This window comes from Kogia breviceps, chromosome 7, assembly GCF_026419965.1.
Source record: "Kogia breviceps isolate mKogBre1 chromosome 7, mKogBre1 haplotype 1, whole genome shotgun sequence".
Classification (NCBI taxonomy): Eukaryota; Metazoa; Chordata; class Mammalia; order Artiodactyla; family Physeteridae; genus Kogia; species Kogia breviceps.
The window spans coordinates 71,476,915-71,503,368 of record NC_081316.1 but is presented as its reverse complement, the minus strand read 5'-3'; the positions used below and the strand labels follow the sequence as shown (position 1 = coordinate 71,503,368).

The window sequence follows — 26,454 nt, the reverse complement described above, 5'->3', positions numbered from 1 at the left end:
ACCCTTATTAAAATCAATGTCTATTACGGGTATCATTTTAAATCCAACCTAGTTTGAGGATTTGAGCCCACACTGACACTCTAGTTGGTCAAGTCGGGCTAACGCGGGGAGGGTTTAAGTGGATTTACACGTCCCCTCCCGACTTCTTTCGGCCTTGGCTGTTTCGCATCTCGGGGCGAGCTGGAAGCCTTTCAGCCTTTCCCGAGAACTGGCGGGGAAGGGGCCGGGCTGGGAGGGAGGACTTCCTGCGGCCAAGGGCGGCCGCGTTCGCCGCAGAGATCAGAGCTCCGACCCAGACCAGACCCAACGTTGGTCGCCGGGTCAGCTGCTCTCCCGGCGCGGATCGCCAGGCACGCTCCCCGCCGCGGCCGCCCCCAGGCCCTAGCCCCGTGAAGCACTGTGGAGGCCCGGCCCGCTGGCGGGCTGGTCACGTGCGGCCGGGAGGGGCGTTGGAGGCCGGGAGTCTGCAGGAATGTAGTTAACTTGCAGAGGAAAGTTTCCTTCCGCGGCCGGCCGCGGATGCTGTGCGGGCGGGCGCGCAGAGGAAGGAAGAGCCGGGAGGAGGCGGAGCCGCCAGCGGCTCGGGCGGGCGGTTCTCTCAACTTTAGTTTTGGCGTCTGAGGCGAGTTTCTGTCTCAGTCGGGCGCAGCCGCCGCCGGGGAAAAGAAAGGGAGGAAGGAAGGAACAAGAAAAGGAAATAAGAGAGAAAGGGGGAGGGGAAAGGCAACTAGCTGTCCAGTATCCGTCAAGGGCGTGAAAGAAAAAAGTTCTCGGGCGCGCAGGTCCGGGTCTCTTGCAGCCCCTCCCGAGGCGCAGCCGCCAGACCAGTGGAGCCGGGGCGCAGGGCGGGGGCGGAGGCGCCGGGGCGGGGGATGCGGGGCCGCGGCGCAGCCCCCCGGCGCTGAGAGCAAGGCGAGCGCCGCTCCCGCCGCCCAGCGCCGCCGGCCCGCCACCCTCGCCGGTTCTCCCATCTCGGCCCGTCGAGCCGGGGCGCCCGGGCGGAGCCCTCGCCCGCCTGGTCGGGGTGCGCGTCGGGGGAGGGAGAAACCATGGATCCCGGGCAGCAGCAGCCGCCGCCTCAGCCAGCCCCCCAGGGCCAAGGGCAGCCGCCCGCGCAGCCCCCCCAGGGGCAGGGCCCGCCGTCCGGGCCCGGGCAGCCGGCACCCCCGGGGTCCCAGGCGGCACCGCAGGCCCCCCCCGCCGGGCACCAGATCGTGCACGTCCGGGGGGACTCGGAGACCGACCTGGAGGCGCTTTTCAACGCCGTCATGAACCCCAAGACGGCCAACGTGCCCCAGACTGTGCCCATGAGGCTCCGGAAGCTGCCTGACTCCTTCTTCAAGCCTCCAGAGCCCAAGTCCCACTCCCGACAGGTAACCTGGCCGCCCCTCTCCCCACTTTCCCGTCGGGCGGGCCCAGGCCCGGGGGCGCTCGGGAGCGGCGGCCGCCAGCCCTGGCCGCGGAGGGGGGTTCCGGGAGCGCTAGCGGGGTGGGGATGGGGGGACTGGAGGCGCCCGCCGGCCGCGGCTACGGACTCCCCACTCCCGGAGTCCGGGGCCGAGATTTGTTTTTCCCCTTGTAGTTTCTCTCTGCGGTTGCAGCCCCGGGGGGCGTGCTTTTCCCTTCCCTTTCTTTCTTCCTGGGGTTCCCGGGAGGTTGGCGGGAGTGGCAGGGGAGGTGGGGAGGAAGGAAGGGGGTGGGGAGAGTCGGGCCCGGGCCGCGGTGGGCTCGCACAATGCGCGCGCCGCCGCGCTCCGCACCTTCGCTCCCTCCGCCGCCGCCGCGGGGCCAGGGAGGGGGAGGGGGGCCTCTGGCATCTGTGTGTGGGTGAGCTGCCAGCGGCGGCCGAGTTTGTGAAGTTGAGCCCTGGGCCCCCTTTCCTTCGGGGCCTCTCGGTCCACTTCAGTCTCCTGGGGAGTCAAATAATTGTTCTCTTGTTTTCCAGTGTTGATTAGGGGTGGGGGTTGAACCAGTCCATTTAGTTTCTCGCTCTTTCTCCCCCTCCCCCTCCCCAAAGCATTTATTTTCTTCGCGGCCCCGTCGCTTTCTGAATACAGGATCCAGACTTTCCTGGAAGTTGTTTATGGAGTTAGTGCTTTCACCCCTGCCCTTACCTAGCGCCTTGGAAGTCGGGCAGGCTTACTCTTATCAAACTTGGTTGGTTCACGTGTTGGCTTCCCAGTTGGAGACTATTATTTACAGTTTGCCGAAATGCTTTTAAATTAGCCACATCTACACGTTGCGCAGGACCTGAGTTGAGCTTTACCGTGCTTTGGTTTTAACAGAAGCCTTTGATAACGCACTGCAGGTTGACTCATAGGCCGAGTTCTGCCCAGTTCAACTGTGATTAGAAGTTAATGTTTGGGAAGTGATGACTAATTCGAGGCTCGCCATTGCTCTTTAATTCTTACTGAGGTTATGAACATGGCTGTTCCACATACACAACGTTCGATTATTTTGTCAACGTGATCCAACATTAAAGTGAAACTATTATGAAAGTGTTAACATTCTGAGCGGTCCCAGAAGATTTGTTTAGTGTAGGTTTTTCTTTCTTTCCTTCCTTTTTTAAAAAGAGCTTGCTTCAGGCTAAACTTCAGCATAGGAACTTTGTCCAAGTTAATTGGTTTTCCAAATACTGCGATGTAGTTAGTCCGCTCGGCTGTAACTTGAGTGGAAAGAACAGTTATCGCCCCACTCCCATCGCCCCTCCTATTTGCAGCAGGCCTGTGGTGTGTTCTCCTGCCTCAGACCAAGGGGTTTTGGAACTCAGAAAAACTCACTTAACCTGCTGACAAAAACCTGGGTTAAGGAAGAGGAAGGAAAAACAATTTAGCAGCTTGCCCCAAATACTTCAATTTGTAAGAAGACTTAGGTATGCTTTTTTCTCCTACCCCTGGAAATGAGTTTCTGGACTCATTATGGGTAAAAGTGTGTTGGCATTTCACCCCACAGTCTACACGACTATGCTGCTAGTTAATATGTTTTGAAAGTATAATACCCATAGGAGATTGAATTCCCCATTTTGTGGCATCTATAAGCCGTAAAGAATTGCAACTAAAAAGTGTACTTATTTTTCTAGTAAATAATTGCACAGTAATTTATATCAGCAGTTTATGGATTCATACTATTCATAATCTACTGTAGTTTTGTTTTAATGCCTTTTTTTAACCAAGTGTGATGCATCTATAAGTTTGACTTTTATTTCTGCTAATGAGTCCTAATTCAAATTTATTCTGATTGGAAACTCAGAATATACATGATTTAACATCAAGGCATAGATGCGTCTGCTGAATGCTTTCAGTCTTCCTTACTTGCCTATATGAATCTAGGAAATTCTAACTTGCTGATAATCAAACCCTAACTCTTCAGTTAAGGAATTTAAATAACTGTACTAGATTATGAATACTACATATATGGGTTGTCAATACTATTGTTCACAAATTATTGGATATAAATTCACATACTCATTTTTCCATCATGAAAAACAGCTATTTAACAAATGAGAAAACTTGAGGCTCAGAGATTATGATATTGTTCAGTGTCACACTAGCGAGCTTGGACTGGAACCCAGAACTTTAGGGTCTGAGTAGGATTTTTTCTGCTACTACACAGTTGTAAATATGTTTGTAAATTCTTAAGTTATATTGTAATGGAATTGTAGGCATCTTTATTATCTAGGTACAAATATATAGCTGGGTTTTTATTTCATTCATTACGAGGCTTTTAAGAATATTCGGATGTTTCTGGATCTCTTGTATTCCTTAAAAGTTGCATAAATTTTGATGGTTGCTTTATTGATGACATTTGTCCATAGTGAGAAAAAAATGACAACTGTTGTGTGTTTAGGGCTTGGCTTGGAAAAAACATTAACTATGTAAAACCTAGTTAAAAAAAAAGAAAGACAAAGAATCCATAGTTATATTCCTTGGGATTTGTTTATAACTAGAACATTTTAGAACTTGGAAAAGCACCCACACTGTCTTGGCCTTCACGTAAGCGTTTAAAAGTATCCATCTGCAAACCTATATTCCTCTGTGTCAAATATTAAATGTTGAAATGTGCCTTTGGATTTAGAATTTCATTGCAACCAAATATCTATCTAAGAAATCTAAAGGGACTCTCTGAAAACAAATTTTAAGAAATCTTTGTTTTAATATTCCTAATAGGCCAGTACTGATGCAGGCACTGCAGGGGCGCTGACTCCACAGCATGTTCGAGCTCATTCCTCTCCAGCTTCCCTGCAGCTGGGAGCCTTATCTCCTGGGACACTGACACCCACGGGAGTAGTCTCTGGCCCAGCAGCTACACCCACTGCTCAACACCTTAGACAGTCTTCTTTTGAGATACCTGATGACGTACCTCTGCCAGCGGGCTGGGAGATGGCAAAGACATCTTCTGGTCAGAGATACTTCTTAAAGTAAGTGAAAATAATAGTAGGAGATAATTTTCTGGTACCAAGATATAAAACGTCATTTATTTTTATATTGTACTTAATATTTATGTCAAGCTCAGTTATATCTTCCATAATTTTTTTTTTCAGTTCAATATGACCTAAATACCTTCTTTAGGTAATGTTTTGAAAGCTTTATGGATTCCTGGTTCATAACCTTTTAATAATCTTTTATTTTGTGGCAATTTGGATGTTCTCATTTTGAGTTTGTGCCAAACCTATTAACTAGCCTAGCTCAAAACTGAAAGGATACCATGAAGAATTTCAAATTGTGAGAGTTTGGGGGCTGGCATAGGTTTATGAAATATATGCAGTACTACTTACCTTTTTAAATAGACATTTTACTGGTAGAAAGGAGCTATAAAAATAAGTAGGAATTCCCTGGGAGTCTAATATTATAGTACTTTAGGTTGTGAGATGACAGACCCTTTAGCTGCAGTTTGATGTGATTTATCAGTTTTTTTCCCTCAAAGGGTAAAGAGAAATATGAATTTTCCTTCTTGATATACAGGCTCAGTGGCATACAGCTCAGTGGCAAACTTCTTCGAGCTAGCAGGTCTTCAAAACGGAATCTCTCTTCTCTGGGAAAACAAAAACAAAGCCATTGGGTTATTTGTATTTATCAGCCTTATTTTTTGTGTGTTTAAAAAAAATGGCAAAATTTCATTGAAGCTGGAAAGATCAAAATAGAATTTTGTCCCTTCTTGCTTTGAAATTATAGGTAGGACCTTAATATTTTTATTTGGTGTGTTTGGAATAAGTATATACAAAATGTTTCCTAAAAGTAATTATTATAGACTGAAATTGATGTTTTCAAAAAGTTGCTTACTTAGTACTGTTTAATCATGTTGAGATAATAAAGTAAAAAACAGTCCAAGTTTTGATTGTGATCTATCCTGACAGTCTACTCCTAAGGGAAATGTAACATTTATTCATTAGATCAGATGATACAATAATGATACTGTTTTGTTGTGTGTCTTAGTATTTTATATTGATTGTCTTTCAGGGCAGATTGTTACTTTGCAGTGTAAGATACAGTTTTGTGACAAGCTTATTTAGAAGAGCAGAGGAAAAAGTTTGATCTTAAAAAGTTTCTGCGTTTTTTTGCCCCTTTCCTACAACTTTTTTCTTATATTTTAAATTCGTTTTCTGGTGTCCTGGTATCCATTTCAAAGGGTCAGTTTTCAACCAGAACAATAAAGGGCCTGAGACTGGAAAGTACACACAAGTCTGGCAGACTCATCTGCATGAGCAAGATTATTTGTTCTTAAGCAGACATCCAGAGTAAATGATTGAAAGAGCTACTAGCTGTGAGGGATGTGTCTTGAAGGGAAAGGAGTGGAAACAAACCAGGTTGTTAGGAAAAAGAAAGGCTTTACTTTTTTGAACCTCTCCCTGCTGGGTCACATGCTGACCTGGGGAGATTTTTAAACAGCTTAATAGCTCTTGCCTCTCTTCTTTGGTTGATGTTATAGCTAAAAGTCTATGATTAAAGAGCAACATTTATGCTCCTCTTTTAGTCTTTTGTATCTTGTAATAATTGCTTCTAGGTGACATGGGCCTACGTTTTAATTATTTTGAATGATGTTTTTGTTTTGACCTGAAATGTTCTATACTTTTTTAGTTTCCAATGGTTCTTCCTTTGAGAAGTGTTTCTCTCAAAGATGGATTAATGAAGGGTATATATACACACACACACCACACCACCCCAAGCAACCCTGCTCAAGTGAGCCTGTAGCAAAGGTAAACCAGGACAAAATGATATGAAAATTATGCCATATGGGTAATGGTTACCATGGAAATGAAAAACTGGGAAGAAGAGAGATAAACATGATAATTCTTTAAGATTTTTGAGGGACTCTCACGTGGAAGTAAAATTAGACTTATATGAGAAACATGAAGATTTTTTACTCTATGGAATAATTTTCTCAAATCAAACCTTCAGGAATAGAAATGTTTTCCCTGTTAGATGGATCTTGGTCAGTAAAAGCAGGCAAAATCATGGATTATTTGGTACATGTTAGGAAATGTAGAGAAACAACTAGTTGTTGTTTTGTGACCTTAAATGAATGACTTTGAAGTCAGTTGGCCCATCCTATTGTTTCAAGGCAGCATAATTACTGAAGGATTATAGGTAGGCAACTATTGGGATTTTTAAAAAAAGCCCTGCCTAGGTCAGTGAGATTTTCTGAGGAAGACTTGTACCTTAGGTTGGCAAGTGATAAGGAGGAAGTATGGTACTGGCTACATTTATCAATGACACATATTCAAGTTCTGGTATGATTGTGAAGTATTTTTTAAAAGCTTAGTCTGTATATTGGGTATATTTGTTCTACTGAATTTACTGTTTAAAACTAATTTCTTCAACATTGTGTATTGAGCTTTATTTTAAAAGAATTCTTTTATTGCTCTGAGAATTATTGCTTTCTTCATCTGTCTTATAGTTTTCCTACAGGAAATAGTTCTTCAAGTAGTTGGTCAACAACTTCCTATTTCTTTATAAGCTGTTGAATAACTTCCTGAATTAGTATTCTATAATATTTCTGGTTACAAGGAGTGCTCTTACTTCTCAGATTTATTTTATTGACTCTGACGCCTTGTAACTGTTACCACATACAAAGAACTTCTTGTGTAAAATGTACCATATAGGACCTTATAATTTGATTTAAGAAACCTCATCCAGTGATTTTAGAAGTGTGGAGATTTGCATTGTTTTAATAATCTTCTAATTTTTAAGAAGTCATTTTTGTTTCATTTCTATTATCTATATTTTCTGAATAACTGGCCTCAGTGTTTTTAATCCTTGAAGATTCAAGGTTTCTTGTGGCTGGGATTTTACTAGAAGTTATATTGAGTATCTTGATTCACAGTTTAAAAAGGTATTTTTTTCAGAGATTTTTTGCATTCCGCAGCATATAACTTAGCCAATATTCCAACATTAAATGAACTTACCTTGCAGGTGTTATTAATTGCTACAAATGGTTTGATTCTTTTTTTTTTTGACCATGTATCTTGTTTCAGAAATGAATGCTCCACTGCCCTAATGAAAGCTACTTCAGACATGTATCAATTAAAGGAGATGAATTAAACTGTTTCTTGTTATAGTAATTTGGTCTTGCTTCTTCTCCCAAACACTTGCCCAGCAGAAGACTATGAACACATACAGTGTACTTTGTTACCGTAATAAAGATTAGATGTTTTAAAAAGGAACAGTTTCACTGAGAGTAAGGCTGTTCTTTTTTTTGGTTTCTTGCTATATCAAATGTAACCCAAATGATTTCCTTTTAAAAATGAAATGCTTGTAATATCGCCTTTAACTGTTGATTAAGCTGTCAAAAGAAAAAAACAACCATAAACAGTTGAAATTGCAATCACAAAACATTTCCCTAATATAATAAGTCAATTATACTTCAGTTTTAAAAATTCAAAAGCAGAGTATTTCCCTATTTGACGGAAGGACTGTCCCTGCCCATTTATCTTGCTGATTGAGGCTGAGTGGAGAAAGAAGATAAAAGTATGCCCTCAGCTCTCAGAAAAAATGCTTGCTTCTGCTCTGTGGGTGGGCACCCCGGGGAAGAATGGCCCATGGTGACACAGTGATTTAGGTAGAAAAACACTGGTGAAACTGTTGGATACGGTGGTAGAAAAAAAAAAAACCAAAACAGTTGGAAGATGGTGAATGTGACAGTAAATAGAACATAGAGATTAGTTTATTTCCTGGGGGAAATAATAAGTATTTTTAGAGTGAACTAAAAAAGTACTTAAGCTTTATCAAACTAGATGTTTAATTTCAGCAAACTCAATTAGCTGCAAGGTGGTAGGCAAATTTTCTTTAAAAAGTATCATTGAAAACATATTTCTCCCCCAAAGCCTCATGTTAACTATAAAGAAAAAAGCCTAGGTAATATTCAAATAGTTGACACTTTAAAAAGTTTTTGAAACCCTGACATCAGTCTTCATTAGTTAGAAAAATATGTTTTACATTATAGTTGGAAAAATAATGTAAATTAGCATCCCCGAATAGTAATGCTAGTATGACTCCGAAATGTATTTTACCTTAAGACTTTTGGGAAGAGGTAAACTCTAATCCTAACCTTTTAGTTGTCAAAATATGTAGTGAAGTTTAGGCTTAGGGCAAATCAAAGTGAAGTTGTTTAAAAAATCAGTTAAGATTTAAGATTATTCAAACTTGATTTGCTACCTTCAGTAATAGCATAATTTAGCCATTAATTATGACTTGAAAGTTTAGTAATAGTTGAGTCGCATTGTATAAAGGAAGGTCTTAAAGAGCTGTGTGGTTCAATAACTATGGTTACTAAGTGATGCACTTTTTACAAGAAAGGCTTCTGATTTGAGGATTGATCGGAACTTCAAGCCACGAAAGGGACGTTGCTGTTTTTACGAAGAAGAATTGCTGCGTGGTTCTGCTCAAGTACTGTAGCACCAACTTTCCTGGGAACAAGTACTGCTACCGTGGAAGCACTTCTATTCGCTTAGGGCTTGACCCCTTCTAAAAGCAAACAAAAGAAGTTTGGTATTAATCACAATGGTCTTTTCTTTTTCCCTTCTCTTTAATATTTTACACAAAAGTGGTTAGTAGTTTAATCCTTATTTGGCTTTTAGCATGAGAAGAATCATAATCTTTAACACATCAAATAATAAGATGTTGTTTCTCTGAATAATGTTGCAAATTAACAAAATAATGCAAATAGGCCTATCTATTTAAAATATTGCTGTTTTTTCCACCACATATTTTCAATGCTTTATTTGTGGTTAGTGCTGTTACTTACCTATTTTCTCTTTAGTGCGCTGCTTTTTTTCTTCACAGGATAGTGTTAGTCAATAAACTTTCCAGATTTTTCAGCTGGGTCTTGCTTTGGGGGTGGTGAGGGTACATTTTGTTAAAAGCTCCTTTCTTCCTCTTGCAATTTCTTACTTAACCCAAGGTGAGGAGATTTTTGATTATTTTTAAAGTAAGGTCTTTCTTTAACCAGTAAATATACGTTTTAGAGAATGAGCTTTTTGATACATGCATGAAAACTTACTATAGATTAGTTGATCTGGGCTTCAGAGTAAAAATGGCTTTCTTCAGAGTGCTACTTTGCTTTCACACAATTGAATGTGGATTTAGGAAGTTCTTTGAAATTTAACTTCTCACATACCCTGAAGTGACTGTAGTACGAAGCAGGGTTTTGGGAAGGAGCTAAACCCTATCTAGGAGGTGGGGGTAAGAGGTGGAATTTTTTTTCTGTACAAGCATGAATGTGGGGATCCTTTGTTTTATATTTATAAAAGTTCTTCCTTCCTTCGCTTCTTTCCCCATGTATCTGATTTTGTGGATTTTTAATAAGGTGTATTTTTTGATTACAAAAGTAACATGTTCATTAGAGAGAATTGGAAAATTCAGGACAGGAGAAAGTTTGGGAGGAAGCACCTAGATTCTTCTGCCAAGGAGAGGTGGTTGAACATACTTGTTTATATAGTCTTATCTATAAACATATATTTTGAAATTTAGTTTTAGGGGAGTAACATAAACATAGATTCAGAAAATCCCTTAGTGCTATTAGGGTTATAAAGAAAAAGAGCAGTTTTAACTCACTTTTCTTTATCTATGGCTTGCATTCTCCAGAGGCAAACATTTCCAACTCCTTTGAGATTTTTCCCCCGTTTTAAAAATTCCATATTTATAGAACATGCTACACTACCATTTAAAATTTTTTCTGCACCCTCTAAAATCCTCCTTTCCTTAATCTTTCCAGTATAATTACTATAACTTTTTGCTAAGTATTCTTACATTGTTATGACTTGCCTGCAGCTGAGTTGTATAATGTATTGATAATATTTTCTGAACAACTTTAATATTTTCTTGGAATTATTAATTGCCTCATTTTTCATTTGTATTTCTGTTACTTTTTTTGGCCCCTTGCAGACATCCCTTAGTCCTTTGTCTTCCTGCTCTGGGCTAGATTGGTTGCTCTTAACTTGCTTCAGAGTTGTCTTACTGTGGGACTTCCCTTCACTCTCATCCTGGCGAGTCCCTGCATCATTCTTCTTGGTTGGACATCCTATTTACCATTTTTCTTTTTTCATTTGCTCACTCTTAGAGTTGGCTTATCCTTCAGGAATTTGCTGAGAAAAAGGGGGCATGGTAGGTAACTATGTTAAGATCTTGTATGTCTAAAAATACCTTTATCCGTTGGCATTTGATGGCAGTTTGGTTGTAGAATTCAAGGTTAAGTTATTTTCCCTTAGAGTTTTTAAGGCAACGCTCCATTTTATTCTAGCTTCTTATTGAACAGCTAAACCCAATTTGCTTCCTTTGGGGATTTTAGGTTTTTGGTTTTTTTTTTTTTTCTTTCTCTTTGGTTGTGTTTGGTGGGGGAGTCTTAAATTTCATGATATGCCTTTCATATGTACCTTTTAAAAATTCATTGTAAAGGTTACATTGTTTGGAAACTCAGTCTTCAGTGTGAGTGGTGCCCTTTAAAGTTTTGCAGTATAGTTGCCCTAACTGTCCTTTGGTCCTAGGAAAGATTTCTTTTATTAGTTCCCGTATAATTTCTTCCAGTCTTTTAAATCTCTTCGCTGTTTCTGGAATTCCTGCTTGTCAGAATAACTCTTGAATTTTCTTATCTTTCCCGTCTTTTGTTATGCTTTCTGGGAAATTCCTTTAACTTTAGCTTTTAATTTTTCAGTCCCCCCCCCCCCACACACAAAAAGGTATTTATCATTCTTAATTTCCAGGGAATCTTTTCTGAGTTCATTGTTCCTTTGTTATTTTTAATAACATGCTGTTCTTATTTCATGGATGTAGTAATATAATATCTCTCTAAGGATATTATAGTGGGTGTTTCTTTTTAAATTTTTTCTGCTTTCAATGTCTTAAGTAGGCTTCACTGGAGAGTAATATAACAGGAACCAACCAGGCCCTGAAGTTGTAGGAGGCCTTAAATGCCATTATCTTTGTTAGGTTCTCTTGTAGTGGTCCGTTTCTCCAGATAAAAATCTGTCAGTCCCCTCTCTAGAGAGCATTGCTGGTGGTAATGGGTGTTAAGATGGAGAGCCAGTGTTTTAGGGTTGAGAGTGTGGGGTTTCATCCTTGCTCTTGGCTGTGCCAGGTATGTGAATCCAGATCCTCTTAGTCTACTTCTCTGAAACATAAATTTCCCATTTCCTGCTTAGGCCAGGGAGCGGGTGTATAATAGGTTTTAAATAATTCTATGTAGGCTTGCGTTTTTTGAATCCAATTTTGCAGTTATTAGGTTGACTACATAAAGATGCCAGTTTTCTAAGCCCCAAACAGTAACTACTGACAATTTCATATTATTTGACTTAAATATTACAGGATCACTTTTTTTAAACTAGTGTTTTTCTTTTTAAACATATTTATTTATTGTTTGTTTATTTATTTGGCTGCGCTGGGTCTTAGTTGTGGTGTGTGAACTCTTAGTTGCAGCGTGCCAACTCTTAGTAGAGGCATGTGGGATCTAGTTTCCTGACCAGGGATCAAACCCTGGGCCCCCTGCATTGGAAGCATGGAGTCTTAGCCAGGGGATCACCAGGGAAGTCCCTCAGGATCACTTTTAAATCAGTACTTAAATAAATGCTTTTACCAGGCAAATGATTACTTCAGTGACATTGGTCTTCAGCATCAGTTTTGCTACTTTAAACCTTCATATGTTAGATTTTCTTAAAGGGGGGAACTGTACTTTGACACTGGGGTGGTTGGCATCCAGCAATGTATGAATTTGTTCAGAGGGTTTGGATTCTGAAATAGCATGAAGGGGCAGAGAGACTGGAGACTTAATTCCTATTTGTACATAGAATAATGGAGCTGATCCTATCTGTATTTATGTCATTTTCAAGTTTTCTGTCTAGTATACACAACTTTAAAAAGTTGGGCTTTAAAGTAAAATAGCCTTATGAAATCAGTGCATCTGTTTTCTTTCATTCCTTCCTTTCAGCTGGTTTTCATCAATATAGATGGTAGGATAAATAATATATTTATGCATATCTAAGTTCATTAAATAGTTACTGGTATACTTATGTAGGCTAACCCCCAAAGGTGTATAACTTGGTTTTATCTTAGTTTAGGTTGTTGCTTTCCCTAGCAAGTGCTCTTTTGATAGCTCAGGAAAGTAGCCTGTGCTGTCTTCAGTAGGCCATTGTAGATGTCATAGAGTAATAGTAATAGAGTATTTTTACATATAAACTAACCATGGAGATGTAAGTAATTAGAATTTTATGAAAACTGGGTTTAGGTTTAAATGGATTCACCATAGGTAGTAACAGAGATGTGTTATGACTCTTTGTTGTTGATCTCAAGTAAAATTTCTTCAGATCCACTTTTCCAGCAATCTCTCCCTTGAGTAGTTAAAAAGCAGTTACATATGGAAATTTTTTTATGGAAAAAGAGGAAGCAAACCTTTTAAAATCTGCATAAAATCTTAATTGACCAATGCAAAATCAGACCAGAACACTCTAACATCAGAGAAGAGTGCTAAATGATACTGAAAAGGTGGATACCTGGGGGTTGTAAAAGGTATTAAGTTGAATGGGGTAGAGGAATGGAATAGAATTAACACAACTTAGTTAAATAAGTAAAGAAGTGTGTTAAAATAGCAAAGTACTAATGTTAGAAATGAGCTAAATGAGATTTCTGAGACCTTGCCTGGAACTAATCCTTACCAGTGATAGGGTCACACTTAAAATTTACCAAGCTCTCCTGGATAACTTTTTTTTTTTCTAAGATGGAAAAAAAAAAAAAAAATCTGGGGAAGAGTTGGCCAAAATACAGATGTTTCTGTTTTTCCTCTACACATGTTCAGACTGATACAGGTTATGTTTCTGAAATTGTGTAGTCTGGATGAGCTCCAGATGATGTAATAGGATCACTGTTAACCCCTCCCAGCTGAAGGGTGTGCAGACTTTCCTGTTAAGACTGGTACAAATCTCTTCTTGTGGATGATACAATAATCACTGTTTCTAGACAATGATATGTGAAATTAATATTACTGTCCTCAAACACAATATTGTCCTTCAAACACAGAAGACAAAACATGCCCTTTTGTGTACCTGTCTATTCTTCAGTTTTCAGTTAATACCCATCACACTACAGATAAGAATTTGCCCAGCTCCCTCTTCTCCCTCAAAAACAGGGTGATTTTGCTCAAAAAAGACCCACTTGGTTCTAGGTGGTCTGTGTTGGGTCTCTTACATTAACGTGGCTGTGGTTTCTTTCACCCTGTTATTCTTAGTTATCTTCTTTGAATTCAGTATATGTGCTTAGTGGTCTCCATTTCATCAATACTTAACCTCTTGGGGTTTTTTTTTGGTTCTTTTTTTTTTGTGGTATGCGGGCCTCTCACTGTTGTGGCCTCTCCCGTTGCGGAGCACAGGCTCCGGACGCGCAGGCTCAGCAGCCATGGCTCACAGGCCCAGCTGCTCCACAGCATGTGAGATCTTCCCGGACCGGGGCACGAACCCGCATCCACTGCATGGGCAGGCGGACTCTCAAGCACTGCGCCACCAGGGAAGCCTTAACCTCTTGGTTTTATGTAGCAGACATTGTTTAAGGGTTCACTGGGTTCCCCTCTGTAGAGCTGGGACAAAATTAATAATATATCAGTCTTGATAAACCAGGTGGGTCTCAAGACACCATTCATTGCAAGTCATCTTGTTTACCTTTTCATTGCGAACTATCTCTCAATGGAGAAGCTGTGGAGGCTAACTAACTGTAAGCTCAATAAAGATAGATTTTGCCTTCTCTGTTCAGCCTTGTGTATGTAGCTCTTGATGTATTTAATGGTAGATGATGTCCCTTAGGCTGCTCATTTATTTCAGTCTATTTGTTGATACTCACCCTGATTAATGCCTATAGTCCCTGCTTAATTATTATTGCTGTGTAACTCCATGCTAAAAAGATGCTAGAGTATTGTGTATTTTTAAAGTTAATTTTGTAAGTTTGAGATTATTCTTAAACTCAAATAACTATAACTATTAAAAAATAATTGTGGGACTTCCCTGGTGGTGCAGTGGTTGAGAATCTGCCTGCCAGTGCAGGGGACACGGGTTCGATCCCTGGTCTGAGAAGATCCCACATGCCATAGAGTGACCAAGCCCGTGCGCCACAACTACTGAGCCTGCACTCTGGAGCCAGCGAGCCACAACTACTGAGCCTGCGTGCCTAGAGCCTGTGCTCCGCAACAAGAGAAGCCACTGCAATGAGAAGCCCTCGCACTGCAACGAAGAATAGCCCCCACTTGCCACAACTAGAGAAAGGCCATGCACAGCAACAAAGACCCAACGCAGCCAAAAATAAATAAATAAATAAATAAATTTAAAAAGAAAGATAATTGCTTATTTTCAGGGTATAAATGAATAATAGTTCTACTTTAGGGTTACAGATTTGTTCTATGGACAGGGAATATTTGACTGCTTTAGAATTAAATGAATAAGAAATAAAATTATGTTAAGTGTAAAAATGATACCAGTGAGTAGATTACTATGGGAATTCAGGGGAGAAGTAATGAGGTGGTGGCAGTGGGACCTTGAAGAGACAGTACTCAAGTTATGCTTATAGAATTAGCATTTTCAGCTCAATGAATGTGGGGGCATAGGAGGTGGGGAAACAAAGACAGCTGCAAAAAGATTTTCTGGTAACAGCCAAAGAGCTTGCCCTTCCTGCCTTGAATTATGTTTGCATCTAATATATTATGTAATGTTAATGTATTCTAATATAATATATTATGCAATATATAAATTATATCTGCATTTACCTTCATCAAAATGAAGTTTTTAATCGTGGTTAAACCTGCACTCTGACCTTGGGCATTTAAAAAAACAATTCTAATATCAAAACACTTGAAAAACCACTAAATGGCATGGTTTTATTCACTGCTTGGGAAAAAACAAAGTTTTTAAAGTGAAGACCATCTATTACAGACCATCATTACATGAACATTGTCAAATATAGTTGTATCCCATATGCATTTTTTTAAGTATATTTTCATGTTACAGCCTATTTAAGATTTTTATTTGGCTACTTTTTGACAATATTATTTGTCAGGAAATGCTAGTTAAAAGGGATTGTTTTCATTTTTCTGGTACATTTAAGTTTAGCTTAATGTTTATTTGTTTACCAAGTAAACTTTATTAGAATTTGCAAAATGAATATAAATCCTTTTCATTCTTTGATATTATTGCTGGACAAATTGAATTAATAGTAAAATATGCTGTAAAAAGGTACAATTTTTACTTTTTAAAGTTGGTAGGAAAGCTGCTGACTGAATAATTTTTTAAATTAAGCTTTAGAATTTGTTTTAGACAAGCAGAATCAGATAATTTAGTCCATTGTACATTACCAAAACCAAATAAACATTTGAGTGCATATTAATCAATTTTATTAAAATAAATTGTAAAACAAATCTCATATTCTGCCTATCACTATTAAGCTAAATTGTGTCTTTTAAAACACTCATATTTTAAATTTATTAATAAAACTTCTATGGGACACAGAGCAGCCAGAATTCTTTACCTAAAACTCAGTTTAACATGGTTTTGGAAGGATGTTAGGAGTTTCAGGAATGCTAGTAATTAAGAATTGAGCATAGTTGACAGCAACATATTAGGCCATCAAGATTTCAGCTGTTTTATATTAAGCCACATGGAGGTCATTTGCTCTCACTGTTGACTTACTAAACTGGGCTGCTATACAAAAAACCATGGAGTGGGTTGCTTAAACTACCACCTAGTACTTCTCACAGTTGTGGAGGCTGTGGAGTCTAAGATCAAGGTAGGTTTCATTCTGAGGCTTGTTCTCTTGGCTTGTAGGTGGCTGCCCATTTGGGCACAGGTTTCCTTACCTGTTGGTGTGAGCCTTCTAGGGGGATGAAGGCAGAAGCAAAGCCTTCTGAGGCCATTACGTAAAGTCACTTCTCGTACATTCTGTTGGTTGAAGCAAGTGACAAGGTCAGGTCAGATTCAGGGGCTTGGGAAGTAGACTGCCTCTTGATGGGAGGTACTGCAAAATATGGTGGCCATGTTTTTCAGCCTACCACACTTGGATTGGAAGTTTTTTAAAAATAATGTTCAAGATAGGTGAGTTATCACCTGAGGCCTGAAGATCTCAGGGTAAAGCATAATGTCACCGGAAAACAGTTTATACCGTTAACATGTAAAATCTCATTTTTGGTGAATAATATAAGTTGGTAAGTGTTTCCTCTTGAGATGCCATCAAATCAGTCAAGTTATTTATAAACCATTCAGTAAGTTAGACAAAATATGGGCTTTTTGATTACAAGTCAGCATTTATATTTAAGACCATGAATTCTAATTGACATCTAATTGTAACTCTCCTCTAAAACTTGACTCTGGTGTTTTATTTTAAAAAGCTTCCTTATTTAAGTTAACTTAGGCATGAACTCACAGGAAAATTGTAGCAGAAATGGAACCTGGATTTCCTGGTACCTACTTGTGTTTGATTTAAACACTACATTGCTGCTTTCTTTCTTTACCTGAATTCAAGTAAGAACAATCTTCATTGTTATTGCAAATAGATTTGAGTTTGTTAATTGATCATTGAATTTTTGTTGATTTACAGACTAGTAAGTTATCTGAATGATCAAGTTACATATATGTAAATATCTATAAACATAAGTAGTGCAGGAGGTATGAGTGCTCACAGTTACCTTAGAAGTTTATATTTATGTGGTTGCTGCTTCCCCAAAGTGTTTTCTGTGACCACACCACAAGCGTCTAGGTTTCCAGGTTGCTTATGAATGGACATGAAGGAGCACTGCTCCCCTGGGAGTTAATAAAGACATTCTCAAACATTTAATTTCAAACTTAGTATATATCCCTTTTTCTAAAGGCCTATAAAAACAACAGTTCTTTTCATGAAATTGCATGATTATAAAAACTGACTTAATCCCTTGTAATTTTTGTTACCTAAAAGTTGAATTTAAACAGTGGATCAGATTTCAGCACTGTGATTCATACTCCCAAAATGAGTAACCTGGTTAGCAGGATATTCCTACTTGTTCTCTTGAGGGTTTTTTTTTTTTAAAAAAATAAGGTCCATGGTTACTCCTCCATTTTTGGTAGTGGAGTTCTATTGGATCTTTGAAGAGGCTTTACAAGAAAAAAGAGCAGCTATTTATAGAGCATTTCCTCAGGCCTGCAATTTGAAGCCATTACAGCAAAGTTGCTGAGCAAGTCGGTGATGACATGCCAGCAGTCACTGAGGCCCCCACCCTGCAGCCTGGGCAGAGTAAGAGTTCAGGACTGCTGCTGTGCGGAGTTTGCCCTCTTCAATTATTGTCAATTGCTTACTTTTTAAAGAGTGGGAGGGTTTCAAGCATTCTCAACCTACTTTCTTAACAGATTATTAAGGGACTATAGAACAGAAGCTAGTTTTTAAGTTTTCAGGAAATAGTTCAACATCCAAGAATAGAGTGACTCCTCCATCCCCCACTCCCTTTTAGTTAGTTAAAATCAGGTCACCTTATCAAATGCAGAACTTGTCCAGCAGTTTTGCTTAAGCTCACAAAAACAGATAACTATTACAGGAATTCCACGATAATGTATAGCCTTTAGATCTGGAGTCTGTGTTTGAGAGGAGTTTGATTTTCAAAGTTTAGGTAACTTTGTTGCCTACCTAACAACATTTCTCTGTAGAGTTGTTTTTTTGTTTTTTTTTTTAAGTAGTGATAAAAAATAAAATGGTCTCATTGTGGATTTTTGTCATCAAGGGATGAAACTGGATTGTCTAAATGTGGTTGGAAATTATGTTTGATTAGTTAACATTAAATGATTAATTGAAAACCACTAAGCTTCAATCCACTCAGGGTAAAATTAGTAGCCGTTTTATCTTAAACAGGACACTTCTAATATATGAATTTTACAAACTTTCCACTCTTTGGTGTCAAACTTTTAAAACTTAGTAGCTTGTCTGTATTATAGTCTGATGTCTTAAAACATTTAGGCGTTGTTCCACAATTTTCTTCATCTTTTTAACAAAAAAAATCTATTTTCCACTGTTCTGGATTCAATTTCAGAAAATTTTAAATGAGAAAAATCATTTTTAGCAATACCTACAATTTTAATGTTAAGAAAGCATCAGTTGATAAAATCAGGAATTATGTTATAAGAATTGAAATCTGCTTTTAATTTAACTTCTTTGAAAGTACTGACATTTGGAACTATGATAATTTAAGACAGTAGACCCCAACCTTTTTGGCACCAGGGACCAGTTTCACGGAAGACAGTTTTTCCACGGACGGGGATGGGGGATGGTTCAGGCAGTAATGCGAGCGATGGGGAGTGACGGGGAGCGGCAGATGAAGCTTCTCTTGCTAGCCTGTCGCACACCTCCTGCTGTGCGTCCCGGTTCCTGACAGGCCGCAGACCAGTACCAGTACCTGGGGATTGGGGACCCCTGATCTAGGATATTTGAAATGGTTTTCTAGTCACAGACATTATCTATAAAAGGTGAGTTATTTCCTGACTTACTATGTCTGTACAACTCCCCTCAACCCCCTCCCCCCCCCCCGCAAAACAACCCATGATAGTCAACAACATAGACTAAAAGGAAAAAGAGAACAGTATCGTTATAGGGTGACCTCCAAATTACTAGGCCTTTTAAAAATGGCACCCTAATCGCTGAATAATCTTCTTGAATTTCAGAATTAGATTGAGTGAAATAATGAGTTTCTTAATTGTGGTAGTTAAAATTGAGAGAAATTTCCTAGTTCTGTGACCTAAGGAGTTTTAGGACATTTCTATATTTTACTAAATGGTAGCTTTTGGGAAACTGCTTTTTGTATTTCTTTGCCCTCCGACCCCCTAGCCCTTTTCAAGGAACTATTTATTTAAATATTGCCACACATTCCTTTTTATTGATTGATTGATTGGCTGCATCAGGTCTTAGTTGCCGCACGCGGAATCTTTTGTTGCGTTGCGTGGGCTTCTCTCTAGCTGTGGCGCGCGGGCTCAGTACTTGCTGCATCCGGGCTTAGTTGCCCCACGACATGTGGGATCTTAGTTCCCTGACCAGGGATCGAACTGACATCCCCTGCGTTGCAAGATGGATTCTTAACCAATGGACCACCAGGGAAGTTCCCCAGGAACTATTTAAATGAAATACAAATTCCTTCAAGGTTCAGCTCAAGATGTTAATTAATTCCCTTAGAGTGTCTTCCTAGATTTTTCCTAGCCCCAAGTCCGCCTTGGAGTCCCCTCTTCTGGCTTCCCGTGAACCTTTCTGCATCAGGAGTATGTTTTCACTTACAACCTGTTGATATTGTATCCCCCTGCACCTAGCATAGGGCCAGCACATACTAACTGCTCACCAGAAAATGTTGAGAATTGCTTTTCAGTGTCGTTCCCAGTCATTTTGGAAGTACTGAGTTATTTTCATCTGTCTTGATGCCTTCAGAAAGCTTCAGCACCGTGCTTGGAGCTACGGAACATACGGATTTAGAACCGAGTGGTCCCTGTCTCATTTAGGAGGCAAGGTGTGTGAAATAAAAATGGTACAAGGAAATGTGTGGTTGACTGCTAAGCAATATGGTAAGCCCTAGGTAGTCTAGATTAGTAACCCAGAAAAAGAAGAGATTGTTGTGCTGAGTTGTTAGAGGTTTGTAGAAGAGTTTGGTCTTTGGTTGTATTTGAAGGATGGGATGGATAGGATTAGATAGAAGAGGATTTTATTCTATACTGAATATTGAGTCCTTTTTTGACTTTGCTTTATTTGTGAATGGTTTTGTAACTTGACAACATGTGCCTTTAGTAAAAGCCTAAAAAAAATTTCCCTCTTGAATTTTAGTTACCTCGTTACTTGTCTCCCCCACTGGATATTACAAGGCCAAGTCAGTTCACCATTATGTCTGAAGCACTTAGCTTAGTGTCTGGCATATAATAAATGTAGTAATCTGGCTGGGTGGCTAATTACTTACTTGGGAGCCTTGGTTTCCTCATCTGTAAAATTACTGGATTGGAATATATGATTTCTGAGAACTTTTCCACTTCTAAGATGCTGTGAAAATCAATGAAAAAATTCACATAAATTCCCAATCTATATATATGTTAAATTAACTTCCTGGTGTGATGTATTTATAGTGCTTTACATTTAGTGTAAAGTATACTAAGTTTAATATATAAATACCACCATTAAGCAAAAACAGTAATATTGGCAATAGGGGTATATTTAAAGGAGGGATTTTTCTTATTGTGACTTAACTGTAAAGGAAAATGAAAAGTAAGAGAGCTCTAACAGTGACGTTAGGGATGTAGGTAGAAATTTAAGATGGAATTGGTATTTAGGGCCAAAGGAGTTAGAAAAGAATTAGAAAAGAGAGGGCTGACCTTTCTAGATAAAGAATCAGTGATTAGTTTGGGGGTATGGTTTTGTTAAGAATACAAACTGGTTCTAAGAAATATTTTGTAGGAGAAAATACTAACATATCACTAATTGTTTATTATCTATTAAACTTAAAATAAATATTAGAAAAAAGAAATTCGAGATTTAAATCAGCTCTTTCTCATTTGTAACTACTCTGTAGCACAAAAACTGAGAGGCAGTCACTGTCCCTGAGAGCCAAAAAAAAAAACAGGCTTTAGCCTCTGAGAGAAGAGCCAATTTATTTGTCAGAGTCACAGCATAGTAGTCCCAGACACTTGCCATATTTTCAGAATCTTTTCTTTATAGTCAGTTTTAATTTTGGACTGTTTTGATTGTCAAATACAACTTAAATTTTTTTTTTTTAGCCAATTGTCAGCAGTGTTTTATTTGTTCCACTGTATGGAAGGATGTTAATATTTTGTGAGTAGGATAGTGATCTATATTTATATTAAATTTCAAAGAAAAACAGTTACAGAAACTTCCTTTTGAGCATGCAAAAATTTTTTATATACTACATTTGATATTAGTGCTTTAAAGTTACATGCCTTCATCACTTGCTGTGTGAATACTTAACAATGAATACTTACCATACTTTATCTCATTTAGTCCTCTCCATAATCCTGTAGGTGCTTCCTATTTTATAGATTGGGCCTCTGCCTTGAAGAGGTGAAGTAACTTACAGATTCATCACCTATCGAGGCCTGTGTCATTCCATCACGTGAGCTCTTCCTATTAAATCTCTTTACGATCATAAACTTTTTTTGTTTTTGTCCTACAAGTTTTTTTTTTGTAGACTGAGCTAAATCTACACTGTATTTATCACGGAGTTTCATTCAATACTTTATACTCATTTGGTGATCAATAAACACTTGTTGAATTAAACTAGGATGTTTTAATTTTTTTACCATGTTCCTTAAAAGAAATGACAGCAGAATGGATGAAATATCGACTCTTTCTAAAGCTTCCAGAGCGATTCTGATATATGATTCTACTTATTAAATAGTTGTTGAATTAATTGAAAAGACTTTTCAGATTGAACGTATTCTTTTTTTTTTTTGGCTGCATTGGGTCCTCGCTGTGGTGGATGGGCTTCTCACTGCAGTGGCTTCTCTCATTGCGGAGCACGGCGCGCGGGCTTCAGTAGTTGTGGCGCATGGGCCTAGCCGCTCCGCGACATGTGGGATCCTTCCAGACCAGGGATCGAACCCGTGTCCCCTGCATTGGCAGGCGGATTCTTAACCACTGCGCCATCAGGGAAGCCCCTGAACGTATTCTTATACACATACAGTTGACCCTTCACATCCACAGGTTCCAGCATCTGAGGAATGAAAATTTTCAGAAAAAATTTTCCAGAAACTTGCAAAAACCAAATCTTGAATTTGCCATGCATCAGCAACTATTTACCTAGCATTTACATTGTGCTAGGTATTAATAAGCAATCTAGAGAGGATTTAAAGTATACGGGAGGATGTGTGTAGATTATATGCAAATATGATGCCATTTTAAATGAGACTTGAGCCTCCTCAGATTTTGGTATCTGAGGGGGTTCTGGAACCAGTCTCCTGAGGATACTGAGGGAAACTGTTCTCTTTCATATCATTAAATACATGCATCAAGCTGCGAAATGAGTGGATCCTCATTTTACAGATGGTGAAGTTTAGCCACACTTCCTCCCCACCCCACAGCTGCTGCTGATTTAAGGTCCCTTTATTAGTTTATGTTTTTGTGATAATGCATGCAGGAGTACTACATAAACTGTAAAGGACCTTATAAATGTTGTCTTTTATTACCCAGCTTTGTTTATTGTTAAGAGCAGGTCACATGCTATAGATACTAAGGGAGAAGAGGTTACCTAGACACTTTGCTTTATCTGAATACCAGTGTTTTAGTTGAACAAATTACTTGTTAGTACTTACACATTGGATTAGAATTTGATAAGGATTTGAGTTAGGCTCATGTTCCTCTGCCTTCATGTAATAACTGTGAAAAGAGTAGCAAATTCAAATTGACACTATTTATTATAACTTTCTTAATGGAATTGTCCTAGTTGGAATTTCCCACATCTAGGGACATTAAGCAATAGGATTCATTTCTTTTATAGTACCTGATTAAGATAAAGTGGCCTTTATTATAAAGACTTTTAAAGAATAAGCAAGTGTGTGATAGAGGGCATTCCAGCATTGGCAATCCAGTGTGAGAAGAGGTAGGATGACCTTATGGATGCCTTCTGGCTCCAGACCTGTGATCAAGAGTTCATAACTAAAGCTGTTTGAATGCTGAAAATAATGATACCAGACAAACCTATTTAAAATGAAAACTGAAAATTCATGGCATTATAAAAAGATTATTTACACTCACACACATAGATAATTTTTCCCCAACTATGTACAAAATTAGTTCAAGTTATGTAGTTTTATCCTAGGGCTGAATTATTTACCTGGGAGTAAAATACTTGATTACATAATGTTAAGTAGGGAAAAAATAATTTTATTTAGGAAATTTACCTTGTGCCATATTAGGACCTCTAATCTTTAAATTAAGACACTTGGTGTATGAATTTTAAGTAAGACTTATTGATTTTACTGGGATGCCTATTTTTAAAGTACAGAATAAGTTTCTGCTTTCAGGAATACAGCCTAGTGTTTCAAATGAGAGCTCATGTATTGCAACATTATTTATCTATTTTTGTAAAGGGCTGTTAATCACTTGGTGCCACCCTGTCTCAGTTTTGTGCTTGTGGATTGTCTACATGAAATCATTTGATACGGCCTCTCTTTTCTGCAAAAATTTTTCCTATATTTTTAGCCTACAACCCTAGTATAAATCTAAATTATTTAATAGAAATATTTAAGACCAGAAGCTTACTTTTAATAAAGTCTTTATTGCAGATGTTGCCCTACCCTTTTTGGAACAGGGCAGTGTTAAAAGCAAATGTCAATATAGTTATGAAATATAATTCATTTATCCTACCTTTGGCCAAAACACAACATACACCCTCCCTTCCTCCTTTCCTCCCTCCTTCTCTTTATCTCTCTCTCCTCCTTTCCCTTTCTACTATTTCTAAGTTACAGTCTTTTGCTTAAAAGAAAGATTAGTGTGTTCATTTTATTTCTGTATTATATTTCTAGATTTGAAGTTTTACTGGATACTTGGTTTTTGATGGAACTGTCATTTCATTTAATCCCTCTTGAATTATTCTGCAGTAGTGTTAGCAAGAGTTGTAAACTGGAGTTCTTATTTGAAACATGAGACTGTGACCTCTTGATCCAGAGGCCAGGAGTGTTGCCAACTGAACCAAACCCTGCTGTTTCCTAAGAATAGAAGTACTCTGCTTAATGATTGGAGTACGACTCAGCGCTTACGGTGTTTTCCTATAATTGGTCAGAATCCCAGATACACATGTTGGTTTTGTATGTCTTTTGAGTGGACAAGCAAGTATTTCTTTGTAGGGAGGAGGAGAGGGAAAATGTGAATAATTTCTTCAAAGAGTTTGGGAAGGAGTTCTAGTGTACCAGAAACACCACTGATGCCTAAGACCTGTCTCAGCCGGGACCCCATAGAAGTTGTCTTCAAATGTGGAACGAAGTGTCCATTTTTATGTTAAATATAACCAACTTGAAAAGAAACATGTAATAGATGTATAATCTTAAGTCTTTCACCTTGGAAAGTTAAGCCCTAGAAACCATAAATATTGAACTGAGAAAAAAATTGAAGGTAAAGAAAGATTATTAGGAAATATGAAGAAATAGGTTCATCTATGAGTCATGAAATATTTGTAAAATGTTGACCATGTTTGTTTGAACTGTTCAAAATCAAAACATAGCAAGCCTTACAGGTCTTCAGTTGGTGGACAAGATTAATAATACTTCATAAATTCAGGATTCTTACTCTCACGTCCAAGCTGCCTTATATGTATTTCTACTTTTCCTATTCTCCTGCTTACTCCTCTTGTTCTTTATGCTTTTCAAAATTTGTGGTGTTTTGATGCCTGAATATTTGGGAGTCTTTCAGGACAAAAGTGGTTGTGCAAAGCCATGGTCCACCAGAGAGAGAGAGAAGAGAAGCCCTTTTCCCGGACCCCCAGGTAGTTAAGATAGGTCACTTAATCAAAAGTCAGTTAGGTTGAGTTAGTTGAGTCAGGTATGTCAAGGAATTAGTTTGGTTAGTTAAATTAGTTAAGTCATATAAGTAATGCCCTTGTACAAATCAGTGGAACCACCAGCCTAGAGGTTAAGGTTCATAGTCTGGCCCCAGATCTGCTTTCTAGCCTCATCTCTATCTACCACCTCTTCTCGCCCTCTCTCCCTACCCATCATGCACCACCAATCAGTTGCACTGCAGAGACCATGCTTGTTCATGCATTTGTAACTTTTCATGGCATGTTGCCACTCTTTGGGCTGCTTACCGTTCTGGTCTCCCCAACTTCTCCTAATTATTATTTTATCATTTAAGACTCGGCTCCAGCTCAGATACTGGTGCAAATTTTTTGGTGTAGCTTGCATTGACAATATGTGAACCTTCCCATCTCAACTTTTGTAGCATTAACTTCACTCATTTTTATTCCTGTAGCATTTCTTCAATTCTAGTATGTATATTTTTCACATTTTAACCTCTGAAATTAGGGTACTTCTTACAATTCATGGGATCCTAGGTTTGATTAAGTAAGGTACTTCTGTTACATATTACAGAGAATTGAGGTTCTGTGGTTGCCTCCGTTCTGAAACTTGTACCCTTTTTTGGGGCTGTATCTTTCATTTCTCTTCCTTTTTTTTTTTTTTTTTTTTTTTTTTTTTTTTTTTTTTTTTTTTTTTGCGGTATGCGGGCCTCTCACTGTTGTGGCCTCTCCCGTTGCGGAGCACAGGCTCCGGACGCATAGGCCTAGCGGCCATGGCTCACGGGCTTAGTTGCTCCGCGGCATGTGGGATCCTCCCGGACCAGGGCACGAACCCGTGTCTCCTGCATCGGCAGGCGGATTCTCAACTACTGCGCCACCAGGGAAGCCCCTCATTTCTCTTCCAATACAACACCCAGTAGTTTATGTTCAAATATTGTTGAAAGAAATTGGCTTTTATCCATTCATTTGGTTTTTAATGTATTTAGGTGAATTTCAACGCCATGATTTGTTCTAAATTATATCAACAATAGTAACAGTAATGACTAGCATTTGTTGAGTGTTTATTATGTGCCAGGCACTGGTTGAAATCCTTTATATGGAGTAATTCAATGAATTCTCACAACAACTCTTATTATCCCTATTATATTAATGAGGAAACTAAGGCATACTTCAAGCAAGATTATATAGCTAATGGCTATGTCAGCATTATAGCTCTGTCAGTCTGACACCAAAGGCCATACTCTTAACCATTACCCTATACTAAAATATAATCGAGTGTTTAGCCAGGCACTATGTGCTACGTGCTTTAGCTGCATTTCGCGTATATTCCTCAACACAGACCCGTGAGGATTTATAATGTAATATAGTAGAACACTCCGTCTAGTCATCTCTAGATGTAAATTCTAGTCCTTGTTCTGGCACTGTAGAGAGATAAACAAGATAAAGTGATTTCTTACTGTTAAGGAGTGTACATACTAGAGTACTGGT

At 38.8% G+C, this 26,454-nt stretch overlaps 1 protein-coding gene across 12 annotated transcripts in view; it reads left to right on the top strand.

Moving 5' to 3' along the window:
* Window positions 1-914: 914 nt before the first annotated feature.
* The window catches only part of YAP1 (Yes1 associated transcriptional regulator), a 115,055-nt gene continuing 89,515 nt past the window's right edge, over window positions 915-26,454 (top strand). For 11 of the 12 annotated variants that reach the window (XM_067038581.1, XM_067038578.1, XM_067038580.1 and 8 more), the window contains exons 1-2: window positions 958-1,373; window positions 4,167-4,417. In XM_067038581.1, coding sequence (XP_066894682.1) covers window positions 1,050-1,373; window positions 4,167-4,417 — 575 coding nt within the window. In that variant the 5' untranslated portion in view covers window positions 958-1,049. Of the gene's footprint in view, window positions 1,374-4,166; window positions 4,418-26,454 lie in introns of all 12 variants that reach the window. The other variant, XM_059069896.2, reaches the window with a different exon arrangement.